Source organism: Rousettus aegyptiacus, unplaced genomic scaffold (assembly GCF_014176215.1).
Source record: "Rousettus aegyptiacus isolate mRouAeg1 unplaced genomic scaffold, mRouAeg1.p scaffold_m13_p_8, whole genome shotgun sequence".
NCBI classification, from domain to species: Eukaryota; Metazoa; Chordata; class Mammalia; order Chiroptera; family Pteropodidae; genus Rousettus; species Rousettus aegyptiacus.
The window spans coordinates 64764065-64779688 of NW_023416311.1; the positions used below are offsets into that span (position 1 = coordinate 64764065).

Here is a 15624-nt window from a genome sequence, read left to right on the forward strand (position 1 = left end):
TGTCAGATCACTAACTTGAGGGAGTGGGGCTGGAATGTACCACAGGAAATTGACTTTAGCCTCTGACCCACCCCATGAGCCACCCTATAAGAGTGCAGTCAGCAGATGACCCAAGAAGAAATTATGGCTTCTCTCCCTAGTGACACTCTAGACCTGACCAAGACCTGCATTTCCTCAGCCCAGTTCTGAATCAAAGGAATCAGCTCAAAACTATTCATGTTTCTCAGAGTACATATAGGAAACAGAGTCAATCAGCAAAGAATTGAGATCCACTACTTTTTCAGGAATAGGATATGATGTCAAGTAGAGAAAACATATTCTCTAAGAAAGAGATTTCAAGAAACTCTTAAAAAGCTTTTAGCAGAAAACCTTACTAAATATACGTGTGAAAACAAATGGGTACATAGACCTTTTTACTATTACTACTGAATAGAACCAAAAGAGAAAATGTTTTAGAATATGTTTACATTATTAAAAAAATCCCAAAAATGTGGTAACATTAAAGAATTTTTTAAACTTTTAAAAAATTAAAAATAATACTAATAATTGAAAAAAAATCCCAATTGACATAGTCCTCAATATTTCAGAATTTGTGATTGCTTGACTATTTGACTGATTTGGTTTCATGGTTATCTTTTCACTCTATGGACAAAAGTAGTTTCCTGCGAAAATTAATAATGTAAACAAATGGTTTGAAGCATCTGTCTATATTCAGATAATATGCTAAGCATTCTTACCTATTAAATTAAAGCAGGCCACCTAAAGACTTTTCTAGATAATACTTCATTAGCCTAACTATAATGAGTATGTATGGTTAAAGTAATAAAATGGACATCTGTTTTAAAACATTCTTCAATTTATGCCTCTTACTAAATGAAGCTAGCTTTCATACATTAGTTTCAATTACTGAGATTTTACATGGCAGAAAAAAAAAAAAAAAAACCCTTTATTTAATCAGGAAAAAAATTTTCTTTTCTTACCTTCGAAGTTCTCCATTCCCAACCATCGCCTATCTGCTGTGAATGTTTGATGAATTCTGCACAATAACGTTGGAATGTTTTTTCTCCAAAGAATTCATCTCCTTCCATATTAAATGATAACTGCAATATAAAAACTATATTAGCATCAGATGTAGAATGAATACCAAAAGGAATTCTGCTAATTTACTTATTTCTTTAAACAAACCAAAATTTAGAATGTAGAACAGAAAATCACCGTAGAGCCATTCCAAAAAGGTTTTGTTTCCATCTTTCTCGTCCTATCCCCATTTTTAAATGAGGAAGAACATGTGATCAACATGAAAATCTAAAACCTAGATTTATAACAAACACAAATTATAGTTTAAAAAAGCTTAGTTTGTCCATAAATTTAGTTTCAAAAGCTTAATTTTATCTCACTTCTTCTAAGCTAGTGCTTCCAAACTCCTCAGAACTTCCTTCTCTACGTCCTACCTTAGCTCCTATGAAGTTAAGATGACAGTGATTAGTGGAGCTGAGCTGTTCTTCACACTTTATTAGAGAGTTCAACTCACTAACAAATTATGTTCCAAAGTCTGGAAATATTTTTTTTCCAAGGTGCAAGGTTATGATTATCTAATTAGTTACCTATTTTATTGTGTCTACAAATATGACAAATTAAAGAATAATGATATATTTATTATATACGTCTGTCCAAAACATAAAACACTGTTGATAGAAAGAGGATTTTAGAGCTGGTAGGACACTCAAATTATGTTGTTCAAGTCACTGGATAAGAAAATAGAGGCCAAGTGAATTCCCTCATTCTCCTCATTAGTGACGAGCATCATTAGGACAATTAGTAGTTGTTGACTGCTTACTTTGTCAAACACTATGCTAGACACTTCACATTCCCATTTAATCCTCCCATGATTCAAAAGTTGTGATCCTCATTTCTTAAATGAAAAAGAGAAAGTAATCTGTGTAAGAATATAAATGAGAAAGGATTCAAACCCGAGTTTGGCTCCAGGGCCAATGATTTATCTGTACTAGTGGATTCCCAGTCCAGTGTTCTTTCTGATTATTCACATTTAGTTAGTATGACCTATACAAGAATTTGTTCATTCATCGGACAAATACACATGGAATATCTCCTAAGGGGTATGCACAGGTGAAGGTTAGATATACAAAAATGAAAAAAAATATATAGTCCTTGCCTTATGAAAACTCATTGTAATAAAGAAGATAAGCAATAAAAATAATTACAGTAGAAATATCTTAACCAACCTCCATTCCACCAACTTTGCCAGATTAATCGACACAATGTGCATTTCCTCTATAAAATGATTAATATCTAGAGCATTGTGATCATGAAGTACTTATACTCCACTCAGTTGATATGTTCGCAAATCACATTCTTGTATTATAAGTATACTTTAATTAAATGTTATACAAATGAAACCAATAAAATATAAGCTAAAAAGACAGAAAACTGTTATTCCTAAGATGCCTTAGAAAGACTTTATAAAGGTAAGTCTCCATAAGAAAAACAAACTACTACTGAACCAGGTATGAACAATGCAACTGAAAAAATTGGTTGGGGCATAAAAAATCATACAGATCTAGGATTCTGCTTTCAGACTGCTTCCAAGTGGCTTAAGTTCTTTCATTTAAACCAAAACTTTCATTTAAACCAAAAATCTAGAGGAGGCATTCTGGGTTCAGTTTAACCAAGAATGAACAAAAACTTCCAATCAAATACCCACACTCAAAATCAATGCCGTGGTCATACATAAAAAAAAATTAGCAAATGCATGTCTTTATATGTTTTAAGTTGAAATAAAATGTGTTTCAAGTATGTGTGTATTATTGTTTTAACTCCACCTTTAATCCCTTTCTTCAATTAATTGTTCGATTCAATTCTGATAGCATTGGAAAGAGGACTTCTATTTAAAGTCTATACAATAATGAAGATATGCTCAGATTATAGCAGGCAGAAGAAAAGTCCCTCACACAGGAAGGATGGTGTGGGAGGGTGTGTGTTATTCAAGAGCTTGGACTGTTTCCGTAGGAAATAAAGAATCAGACCTTGGAGCTGAAAAGGTCAGAATAATAAATAGTTAGGGACTCTGTGGAGGATTATCTGAGGGGCACAAGGGTGAAGGCAGGGAGAAGGGTTAGAAGCTGTTACAGTGGTCTGGGTGAGAGGTCATGAGGATTTGAACCCAGGCAATGAAAGGGAACAGAAAGAATACACATCTTAAGTTATGGAGAGAAGTCGAGATTGATTTAAGAGGTCTGGAAGTTTTCTGAGACAAATGGAAGTCATGAGGATGCATAGCTAGAATGCATATAGCAGATTCTTAATGTGGTTTCTGGTGGATCATGAGAGTTTACACTAAATTTTGTAGGTATGTACCTATCTATATTTAGGGGGAGAAAAACTCTATAATTTTCAACAGAGTGTTTAAGAGATCTTAACTAAAATAGTTAGGAACCTCTATGGAGAGTGAGAACAGCAGCAAGTTGGGAAAGAAATCTTCAGAACGCCAGCATTTAAGAAACCTGTAGAGAAAGGGGAGGAACCAACAAAAGAGCTGGGGAATACAAAGTCAGGCATTAGGAGGAGATCCTGGCAAGGGCAGTGCCACCGAGCCCAGGGATGAAAATTTCAAGGGAGCAGAAAACAACTAACAAATAACCAATAACGTCAAACAAAAAAAGAGAACCCCTAAGAAAACATCCATATAACTGACAATGAATGAAGCAGTCACTAGCACCTGTGTGAGCAGTTTCAGCAGCCGTGGAGAAAAGCTAGGTGGTGGTGGACCAAGGAGAAAACTAAAAGAAAATCATGAAAACTTTGTAGGCAATTTTTTCAAAAAGCTTGGCTGAAAAGTACATGCAAATTGATGACAGAAGCAGCACACAGGCTTAAAGAAGGATTTGGTTTTTCCTAAGAGAGGGAGATATCTGAATATATGTTTAAGCTGAGGAAAGAAGGAGGTTGAGATGGAAAGCTGAAAATACTGAAGATGGAAAATGACTGATAAAGGGGCTGCGGTAGGTGTGGTCAACAGCACAAGAGGATGGATCTGAACAATACAATAGACACCCTGCCCCTTGCAATGGGAGGAAAGGCATTTGAGGATGAATATTAAATATAAATTTTAAAGTTTTTCAAAGAGGACCCACAGTTAAGGAAGACAAAGTCTGATGGTCACAAGATTTTTTGATGCAGAAGCAGGCAAGATAGGCTACAGAGTGAGAGGGTAGTGACGAAAGGAGAAGTTTGAGAAAACTAGTACGGATTTGAAATGCTGGTGAGAGAAATGAGAAGATAGCATTGAAAGATAAGCAAACAGAAGTGAAGGGCCAGCACAGGTTGGAGAGCCTGAATTTGTAGTGCAACCCTCCGCAAAGTGTGACTGCCTTCAGCAGTGCTCAGCTCCCCGAGTATGGGAACCAGCAGAGAGGACTGCTTGACCATGCATGCAAAGTTGAAGTTTTGCTGGGTTGATTCAATGGAAGGACCAGGTGGAAGATGGAAAAGGATTTGCTAGCAAGATTAGCTCAGAGGTCCAGATTAGGTGGGAAAGGAAAAGATGCCAAGAAACAGTTTAAGGGGATGGGCAAATAAGGCAGGGTCAAGGAATATTAAGTATCAAAAGGGCTAAGAACAACTATAGTGAAAAGAGGGAAATGGAATAATAGAGAGCTATGAAATTTCAGAACTTGACAAAGTCTCAGCTGGGTCCATGGAAGAGATTATATAAAGTAGTTGGAGATGAAGGTCACTGGAGCTCAGGAAGTTTAAATAACTATGAGGTTTATAATGTTTGCTGTTTTCTACATGGACACTGAAGTCACTTAGGATTACCCTGAGAGTTGGTGGGGGTAGAGAGCTCCTTAAAGAATATGGAAGATCAACTGGGATCTCTCTTTTGTAAATGAAAAGGGACAAATGGTTTAAAATGGAAGAGCGCAGAGATGTTAAATGATACAAGGCCAATAATGTAGAGTCCACTGAGATCACTAATAAGCTAATACATGTCTTTTTGATGAACCAGAAGGCAGCCTTGGATTCCTTCTCAAGACGGCACTAAAAGCAGTCACTACCAGTGGACAGGGACAGCATGTGAGAAAAAGCCCGCCCTGCCACATATGACAGAGCTGAACTCCATGAGCCTCAAAGAGGTTAACATCATGAGCAATGTAAGTATGGAAATTGATCATACCATACCCACTTGCCACCTCCCCACCCTGGATAATAACAACAACAACAAAACTTGTGGTTAGGGAACTGTTAACTCAGGATTTCCCATCTCTTTTGACCAGAGGATTCTTTTTCCTGGAACAGTTTTTAACCACTTACTCCACAGAATGGAGTAAAGGAAATAATGGGTTAAGGCTTTAGTAAGTTTGTTTACTATGGATGTGTACTCCCAAGATCACAATGGAAAATCTGAGGAGGTAGGGGAACAGTGGGAGAACAGGTTTGGGAAGAGAAAGCACCAAGTACAGGAATATAAGTACAGAAAAGTTGATAAACTGCAGAAAATTAACTACTGAGGCAGCCATTAAATGTTTCTAAGATGTGAGATCTCAAGGTTACATACAGAATTCTGGTTGATAAGGTACTCACTTCTGTGCAGAGATGAGTTGAGAAAGTGACATCTGAGAAGACACTAAAAGGAAGAATAGGGGATAACTTAGCAAAAGGAAGAAAGTGAAAGGAACAGAATGTGCAAAAGTCTGAATATAAGAGGTTTGGTCATTGAAGAACTCTTGTCTGACTGAAATACAGAGGTTAGAGGAAGGATACTGGTAGAACTAGTGCTAAGGAAGACAGGAAGGCCCCGTAGCCTAAGGGCTCAAAAGGGGGTTGAAAGTAGGAGTGAACTAATCAGCTTTGCATTCTGGCTTCCAGTGTAGACTATGGGTCTTGTCTGGCTGGATGAACACAGTTAAAAGGCTCTTTAATCTGGGAGAGACATACTGGTGCTAAACAGAGCCAAAGATTTGCAGTAGGGCAGAGGAGGGAGGGATTAAAAAGACTTTTTGGTAATATACTCATAGGGACGGGTGAGGGAGATTCAAGAAAGATTCCCAGCTTTTGGCCTTAAATGGTGATATACTTCCTGAAACAGGGATCCCTGGAGGAAGAGCGGGTTTGAGGAATGACAATGGATTTTGGTGAGCCACACAGAGTTTGAGTTTTAAATACCTGTGGAACACCCTAGTGATGCTGTCTAGCAGGCATTTTGACATGGATCTGGAACTCAGAAGGAAAGAAACTCTGGGGTAGAAATACTGACCATAAACCAATAATACACAGACAATAAGAGAACTCAATCACCTGGGGAGTAGATACAGAACTAGAATAGAAGAATGAAATGCGGCAGTCAGAGAAATAGTTTGTCCAACTATTTGATGACTCTGACATACACTGGGAGATATTCAAAGAAAAACTAAATTTAATTTATAAAGAGTACTTACATATTTTGGAATATTTTATAAATTCCAAACAAACCCTTAATAACAAAATTGAACTAAGTAAAAACACTCCATTCTCTAAGCCTTCCAGTTACTGGAGGTTTACTGAACTATTCAAAATGTTAGTTGAAACATAAAATTTCACTCAATAGCCATAGTTTATCTAATTAACAGCACTGTGCCACTAGCAAGATGACTGAACATCAAAGCACTAATTGATATTTGGTTGAATACTTTTAAAATTATCTAAGGACTGGGCTTTGCTGAAGGATGTTACATACAATAATACAAACATTTAGGGCTTGATTACAAAATTAGGAACTATACTATATTAAAATGATATCCATCTCAATTCAAATCATCATAATGTGCCGTAATGAATATCACTGAATTATTCTCTTTGCTCAAGTAAGGATATTTCAACTCATTAAAAATGAAAATATGACAATCAGCATTTTCACGTGTACTTTTCAAGTTGTAACACTCTCTGGTACTCTACCAAGTTCATAAACTAGTAGAGGCAAAAAATTAGAATCTTAGAACTTCCTATTATGAGATGGCTAAAATTATAGTCAAAAATGGAAATAACCACCGCTGCATCTTATTAAACAATAATGCAAGAATAATCCTTATTTCACAAATGAAAAACCATAGATGTGAAGTGCCTATGTTTCCATATTTAAGCTATTTTAAATTCAGACTAGAGGTAACAACAGAACACAGGAGAACTCTCAGTAAAAAAGACAAATCCTAATTCTCATCTCAACCTAAACAATGAACCTCTCATTTCTTATTATAAGTAAAAGTTAGAAATGAGTCAGTGCTCTTTCATGTCATAAAATATAAGTTGTTAATCTATTTTGCTTGAGTCTCACTCTTGCTGAACAGCTGTTTGATTTTTTTTTTTTTTTTTAAGCTCAAACAACCAAAACCTTTTTTTAACTGCTTCGGCAGAGGCTACAGATTGGAATAAGAGAATAATTTTTTTCCTCACCAAGGCAGTCTTTCTAAACTATAAGTTAGCCTTAAGACTAGACAGTCTTTTCAAAAAAGCAGCCCCAGTGAATTCTAACACCATGTATAATCATTGTTCAAATGACCCTTTTTAATTAAAAACAATTTTTTTCACTATCATTCTCCACATTTTTCATGCAATTTTTAATCTAATGTGTGGAGAACTGATACTTCTTTTTTTGGTCAGAGACATTTCTTTTGATGAATCTATAAATCAGTGTTTATCAGAGTCAAAAGGAGACTAAAACACTTTGAGAAATATAAGTAAATTTCCCCAAAACTTAAAATAATTTATAAAAATGTGATTATCACAAAACACTATACATACATTTAAACATTAAAGATTATTTTTAACTAATAAAAGTAACCAACTTCCTTTGTACTTGTTCCTCCCTGCAACAATTCCACATCATTATAACTTTAGATTTAGACTCTTTCCTTAAAAAAAAAAAAAATGCAATTATCAGCTAAACAGGTAAACTCAACCCATTACCTTTATGGGAATTTGGTTTGAATTCATTTAATCCATTAATCACTTACTTACCTAGCAGGGTCCTTCAGTAAATGGTCTTCAAATTTTAGGGAGCAAAGAAGCACCCAGGGTACAAATTTAAATGTGGAATCCTGGCCCAGGCCAGAATGATTACCTAATTCTGAAGACCCCTAAACAGGCATTTATAATCAGCAGCAGAAATACTTTTGAGGAAGAATCATGCTAGAAAACTATAACAAAACATGGATCATTCTGAGGTGGCTAGTGAAAGGCCTGGTTTCAGGGCACTTGGCAGCCTGGGAGGGGCACAGCAGGCATGGCCCAGGTAATTCGACAAAGAGGAAGGCAGCAAAAGAGAGGAAGTCTCTTCAGTCATGACTGCAGCTGAACAGTGGGCTCAGAGATCCCTCCTTTCCTCCATCTGAAACACATATCCCAAACCAAAGTTTAAACGGGATGCACCATTGTACCTGGACTGGAATTGAGGGATCTTTATGGGCAGGCGGAACTCCAGTTAGAAAGAAGGTAAGAAGGCATCTCACTCTCCCCCATTTTATATTTTCTTCAGATATATACTGGCTCCTACTGCCCATTGGTAATTCTCTTTCCAGGCAGTTATCTTTCAATAATATAATGTTCCAGGCTAGGAGTGGACCTCGAAGCCAAGTGGAGAATGCATGCTGTGATGTAGTCAGCAATAAGAAGCTGTGGAAACAGGATGAGCCTCAGGATAGTACTGTTTCACCGCTACATCTTTCCTTCATCCCCAAAAACAATGATTTCAAATCACACAAAAATGATCCCCTCATTATAGACACAAGGGCAAAAGATTAAACAGTAGGAAAGGAAGAAACTTTCCAGAGTACAGAAAAGATATAGTCATAAATTTGTTTGAACAAGCCAACCTGATCTCCAACCTGACACTGACAGGAAGAGCCCTCTCGTATCTAGGAATAGTGAAGGGGATGGAGGGAGCTTGTGCACTCCAATCAGGTCGACACCATCACTACACAAGTCCTTCTTCTGTCAAAATAGGAAAACGAAAAATATCAATAACAATATGGAGTCAATAAGGAGCTTTTGCACCATAAAAAAGAGGAGCATCACCATAAGGAGGAAGTAAGAAAGCCTGTTTCTGAAGTGGGCTTACACTGGAAATCAGGAGAAAAATTTAGAAATTAGCTATGGTATATTCCCAACTGGGAAAAAAAAGTAAAAAGAAAAACCCAGCTTCTAAAAGCGAGATATTCAACAAATAAGAAGGTCAAAAACATGATCAATACTATGTCAGAAATTACAGACTCACTGCTAAATACAGATAACAGCTGTTTTTAAAATATACTACCAAGAAACATCAGCAGTTGGACATTTTTGTAATGGAAGTGACATTCTCTAAATTTTCTTCATGCAAAATCTTTATTGAAGACTAGATTAATGCGCCTTCTTATTTCCACAAGCTTTTCATTCATTCACTCAGCACCCACAGTATCTTAGCACTGAGCACTTGCTCTGTGTCCTTATAGGAAGAAATGTGAAAATTTCCTGGGGAAATCAGAGAAGACTCCAAAGAGGGGAGTCTTGAAGATCTGAATTCCATTCTTGATGAACTGAATTTTGAAATCTGCATAAAGGTCTACCAAGTGGAGACAAAGGCATGCAAAAAAGTTGGAAGAGCTCCTGCAAGACAAGGCCTGAAAAGAGGGCGCTAAGTTAAAAAAAAAAAAAAAAAAAAAAAGACAGTACAAAGAGCACAGGTTTGGTAAAGTATGGCAGATGAGGTCCAATGGTTCCCAGTATCTGGAGGGACCAGTTTCAAAAGGAGTATTTAGAATGCTGGGTTAACACAAAAGGAAGGGGTTGTAGTTTGTTATTGCAGTTTAGTGTGGTATAATTAGCATCTTACAATATATGAGATGGTCCCATAAAAATTTACCCCCTCTGAAAAACATTGTGAAGTACGTTGGGGCTTAATATTTGGAGAACTCAACCCTCAGGTTTTTTAGCATATCTTTGAAATCTGTTATCACAATCTGCGTTTCACTCACTAAATATTTACTTCCAAGAAACTGAGTTTTTCCTGGGCAAATGTTGTGTTGCCTTCTTCCTTTTGACCACCATGAAGCTCAGAACTTAGCTGGGGTCCACCTTTAACAACTGTATAAATTTTCATAGTGTATATTTCAGTATAACACACTCCAATCTCATCTGTTAAAGCTTCATATGTTCATGACCCTGATTTATCTTTATTTTGTATGTTATTCTATTATATATAGTTTATAAGCTACTTTTAGAACCAAATAGGGTATAAATTTAAAAATATAAGCAACAGAAATGGAAAACAGAAAGAAAACTAGAACCATCCTAGGGGAACTTAAAAGAGACTTTTTTAAAAAGTACATGGTCTTTGCCTTCAAAAGTTTGTAACTAAATTTGTAAGAAAAGATTCAAACTGAAAAGAACATCAGAGAATAGAAGACAGTAAAAAACAAGTGATAAATTGTATAACCACTCTTTAAAGAATTAGTATGGATCAGAATAATTATAACAACATGTATTGGGCTCTTACTGGGTCAAGAACTGTATTAGCTTGTTAAATCCTCACAGCAATCCTATGAAATAGTTTACTATGACTTTTTCCATTTTACAGATGAGGAAATTGGGACAAGTCAAGTAATTTGTCCAAAGTAGTACAGCTGTTAAATGTGGCCATTTGACCTAAGGCAGTCTGGAATCAGAGCCTGTGCCCCAGAAGAGTTACATTTCAGATAATCCTTGAATAATATGAGAATATTTAAAGTCAGAGATATAATACAAAAAATGATGAAGAGGATGTGGTGGGCATGGGGATGGGCAGTGAATCTAGGAACAGGTTGAAATGAGGCAGAGTAGAGAGGTAGAGTCTGGGAGTATAGATTAAGAATACAAGAAAATGGGTAGGGGGAGGGGAGTAGGTTCCTGAGAGCAAAAGAGATGACAGTTTTCTCCAAAAACTATTACATAACAGTTATAGGAAATAACTCTAACTTCAAAGCTAAATTTATTATCAGTAAGTACTCTTCTTGGGTCCTGTAAATCTGTGAGATCAAGCATTTCAAGGCCTGAAGTGCCAAGAACGTTAATGGAGCCTCTGGTTCTACAAAGTTTAACCTCTCCCTAATCCGGATGCTTTGGGGTAAAGTTCATTCTCCATTCCCATACAATTGTTTTATACCCAGTCTGCTTGGCTGAAAACATTTGTTTCCAAGGAATAATTACCAAATAACCTTTATGGTGCTTTGTTGTTATGGTTCCTTAACTATGTGTATGATTCAAACACGGCCTCTAGAGGCCCAAAACATATCTCTTGGCTTCAAAAATATAATCAAATCAAGCCCAGTCTTAAGAAATCTACTTATATAAACTTTACCCTACTTATTTTCCCTTAAGGCATGGCTTATCTTCCTCTAAAATTTATAAGCATTAGAAACTGCTACCAATTTATAATTTGTCACGAAACATGCCCAACTTGATTGCCTCATCATGTAGGGAAATCTCAGTTAACCTTATCCTAAATAACCCAGGAAGGGAAGTGGGGAGGGAAGAAGCAGAGGTGGAGAGCAAATAATCTTGTAACATTCTATATCCAAATGAATCCAGTTAGAATGGACTGTTTCCACTAGCTTCCTCCATTAAAATATCAGTAACAATAATTCTTAAACCTTGTAACTGCAACACTTTAATTTGAATTTCTCAATACTCAGTATTTCTTTGGTCATTTTCATATTGTAAATGTTTCCTCTTGTCCATATTTAACTCTTCAGAAGCCAGAAGGAAGGATTCTACTTGGAGTGCTATGAAGTAGTAGAGTATTACACAGTCTATATTTCCCATTTGGAAAGTACAAACTTAAGCTTTTGCCACTACAGTGGAGGCCATTGTCAAACTGTAATTTTTAAAAACTTAGAAACATGATTCATACAAAGTGAACCTGTGGCAAAGATTTATTTAACACACATAAAGAAGCAAGCTAAATAGTAAAAATTATAAAAATCTTGGAAATAGGGCAATAAAACCACAATCTCCAGGGATAGTTTTTCTCCCAATCAGAAGAAAATCTGCATCTCAATTAGACAAAAAGAATATAACTGCACAGCCTGGGCCCCAGTCAATAACACATAAAGCAAAAGTATAGATAATTAATTCATCCTCAGGTGGATCTGTTATACAAGACTCCATTTTGACTTTGAAGATATGTAGCTATCCTTTTTGCCTTTTCTAAAATTTCTCACAATAAATGTTTCCATAAATCAGTTAACTATTCCTGTATCCTATCTCCTACCATTCGTGACTCCAGATACTATGAGTAATTTGGGTACTTGGGAGGGGGAAAAAAAAATGGTTATATTAGGTTGTTCCTCCTGGTAGTGAATCTGAAACCCCTTCAAGTTGAGTGGGACAGGGCCATTGGAATCGCCAGTTATTTAATACCCACTGTTTCAAGGTTACACGGATAACGATTTGCTATCCTTGTGCAGGCTTTAAACACATGGCAATAGCTACCTACATCGAAAGTGAGGTCCCGGTCGTGGCCTAGGAGTGCGCGTGGCAGGGCCAGACCCCCGGGGGAGGAGGGACACAGCCCCCTCGACTCCAACCCCCACCCCCACCCCCACCCCCACCCCGACCACCGCAGCGGGTCGCCCCGGGCTGCGGCTCCAGCGAGACAGCGGTGACCAAGCCTGCGGTTCACGGCGAGAGCCCCTTCTACCCGGCCTTTTGTTCAGGGCTGGGCTGCTTCCCGCCCACCCGCAGCCGCCCTTCCTCCCCGTCCCAGGAGGGGCCGGAGAGCCGTGCGCGAAGCAGGCCCGGCAAACACTGTGGAGTACTCACCCCGCTCCGCTTGGCCCCTGACCCCGCCGCCCAGCCCGGCGGGGGCGGGGCGACGGGGCCTGGGGGAAGGGAGCCGGGGAGAGGTCCCCAGCGCCGGGCGAGCTACCGCCCCACCCGCGCCCCCAGGGAGGAGAGGGACGGGCTCCTGGAGGCCACCCGGGCGACGGCGCCGGAGTGGAGCCAGCGAACCGACGCCCACCGCGGGAGGAGCCCGGCCCCGCCCTCGCCGCCGCCGCGGGCAACCGAGTCGGAGCATGCGCACTGCGCCTCCCGCGCCCTGTGGGGCCTGACTTGCGCAGGCAACTGACGCCTAGTGCCCAGCTTCTGGCGAGGGTGTGACCTCCTTGCTGCGAGCGAACTCAGCTGCCACGTCCCCGCCCCTCACCTTACTGGCGGGCCCGGGGAACCAAAGGGTGTTGGTAACCTCTGCTCAGCACAAAGGCAGCCCTCAGAAGGAGGGAGGCGCGGGGAGGGAGCCGAAACCTAGAGGGAGGGGGTGCTAGCGATTTCAAGGGCCTCTGCACACTCTCCTCCAACAAATAGCAAAATATCTGGAAAATAAAAGTGACCAACGGAGAAAGGGTAGAGCTAGAACAGGGCTGAGCCATGCAGTGCCTCTAGCATCTCTGTAAGAGGTTAGAGAACCACGCTGGTTAACACACGCACACTGCAAAATTATAAGCAATTAAGCACAAGCACGATCCCTCTTTAAAACTAAAGGGCCAAACTGAAGGACCCAATAGAAGTTAGGAATTTGGGAACTGATAACAGTACTATCTGTGGCACATAGAAGAAAATCTAGCAGCAGAATTAAACCTAGGGAAACGGTGATATATAAAGAAAAGGCTAGAGAAAGATGTAGGAATATTAAAAGCGTTTGAATTGAAATACGGAAAATGCAACAGCAGACATCTTAGGGAAAACTAGCATCTGCTCCTTTTAACACAACAATTAAATTTGTGTGAAAAGAAAAGGATAAGCACAGGCAGAGAAATGAAAGGAAAACCTGCCTTCAAATGTACGGGGCATGTTTTGATCTTGTACAAGTTATGTAAAAGCCACCACTGGAGAAAGCTAGATGAGTGTAAGGAACTCTAATGTACTATTTTTGCAATTTCCTGTGAGTCTATAATTATTCCAAAATAAAAAAGTCTTAAAAAAGGACAATACTAATCAGTGGTGACCAGGGGAAAGGGCTAAAATGAAGCTTGAGGGAATTTTGGAGGGAAATGGAACTGTTATATATCTTAATTGTGTTAGTGAATTACTCCACTGTTTTTTTTTTTTACCAAAGCTCATAAAAGGGATAGGTTTTCCTGAATGTAAAATAGTTCAAAACCTTTTTTAAAAAATGCTATTAGTAAAGATGAATTTCCTATCATGTTGCAGCAACTATGGATATAAATTAGACATTTTGCTATAAATATGGAAATAAAAATTGTGTTCCATGACTATAATTCTATATCACATTCTTTAGCTTAGAGCTTGTCTAATTTGATGATTCTAATTTAGAGAAATTTATGTTGCCAAACTTAACATATATTTATGTGTTAAAAAGAAACAAAGGACCCAAAATGGACTCACTTTTGCTAAGCCCACCAAGACAGTACCTATCCTAACTGCAGTTTCAGCCTCTCCCAGGAGTGGAATTTTAAATCAATCAATCTGGAATTTCCTGGTCAACATTAGTGATGTAATCTGCCTGACAACACCCCCCACCCCACCTTCCCCTAAGGGAAGGTAACCTTGCTAAAATAATCAACTCTTATAACTTTCTTGTCCTACCCTCCTTCTGTCTGTAAAAACCTTCATTTTGTACAACTTCTCAAAGAGTCCTTCTAGTTGCTAGATGGGATGCTGCCCAATTCATGAATCACTTAATAAAGCCAATTAGATTTTCAAATTTACTCAGTCGAATTTTGTTTTTTAATATATTGAATGAAACATTTTTGGAAACTGTTGAATGTTTCATTTGACTTTTAGTAGTAGGCATATGTAATTACAATATATAAAGTTGGGAACTTTGGCATGACACTCAAGCACTTAAATATTTGTATGAAAAACTGTATGGAAGATTGTCAATTTTTAATGACAATCAATAATGCTTTCATTATCTGTGTTTCCTAAGAAAAAATTTTTAGAAATTTTCTGAAGGTTACTGAAAATTAGTTGTAAAAGTCTTAATAGCAAAAGATAAAGTTAATGTAGAATCTGCTGTAGCTAATGCTGTATAACAGCAAGATTGTGTAACTGTGCTGGTATTTTGAGGATCCTATGCTTGAGGGTCTAGTTTGTACTATGAAGAATATGGCATGTTTCAGGAAATAATCTAAAAAGTTGAAATATTTTAGTTAATTTTGTTATTTACTGTCTGTTTTCTAATATTCTCAGTTGGACTCTTTTTTTTTTTTTGCTGTTGTTTTGTTTTTCCGTTTTTTTTTTTTGGTTTTTTTTTTTTTTTTTTAGTATTTAAGGGCATTTCAGACCTATAACTTGTGTTTTTAAATTTGTCAGGGGAATTCAGTGTTTGAAAAGTATCGCTCTGCCAGTGATCTAATATTACTCAGGATGTTCGTGGGGGTTTTTGTGTGTTTGTTTGTTTGTTTGTTTGTTTGTTTGTTTTCCCCCACTAGAATTGTTTGGGAGGACCCTATATTCCTTTATTTTGGAGGGTATAGAAAAAACTATGTATATCTATAGCCTACCTTTCTGGATTACTAGATTCTAGCCTAATCATTGCCTTTGAGTTATTTTGTTGTTCTTTGTAAGTTGTAGGTAATAGATATGTAACTTCTG

The 15624-nt window shown here is 37.9% G+C and overlaps 1 protein-coding gene across 6 annotated transcripts in view; it reads right to left on the bottom strand.

Annotated features, from left to right (window-relative positions):
* The window catches only part of ATG10 (autophagy related 10), a 198814-nt gene extending 185559 nt beyond the window's left edge, over positions 1–13255 (bottom strand). The window contains exons 1-2 of one of the 6 annotated variants that reach the window (XM_036225504.1): positions 13214–13255; positions 981–1100 (exon numbers count right to left, since the gene is read on the bottom strand). In XM_036225504.1, coding sequence (XP_036081397.1) covers positions 981–1088 — 108 coding nt within the window. In that variant the 5' untranslated portion in view covers positions 1089–1100; positions 13214–13255. Of the gene's footprint in view, positions 1–980; positions 1101–1837; positions 2421–5601; positions 5626–8429; positions 8844–8864; positions 9644–12828; positions 12966–13213 lie in introns of those variants that run through there. The other 5 variants (XM_016123301.2, XM_016123317.2, XM_016123292.2 and 2 more) reach the window with 5 other exon arrangements.
* Between the last annotated feature and the right edge of the window lie 2369 nt (positions 13256–15624).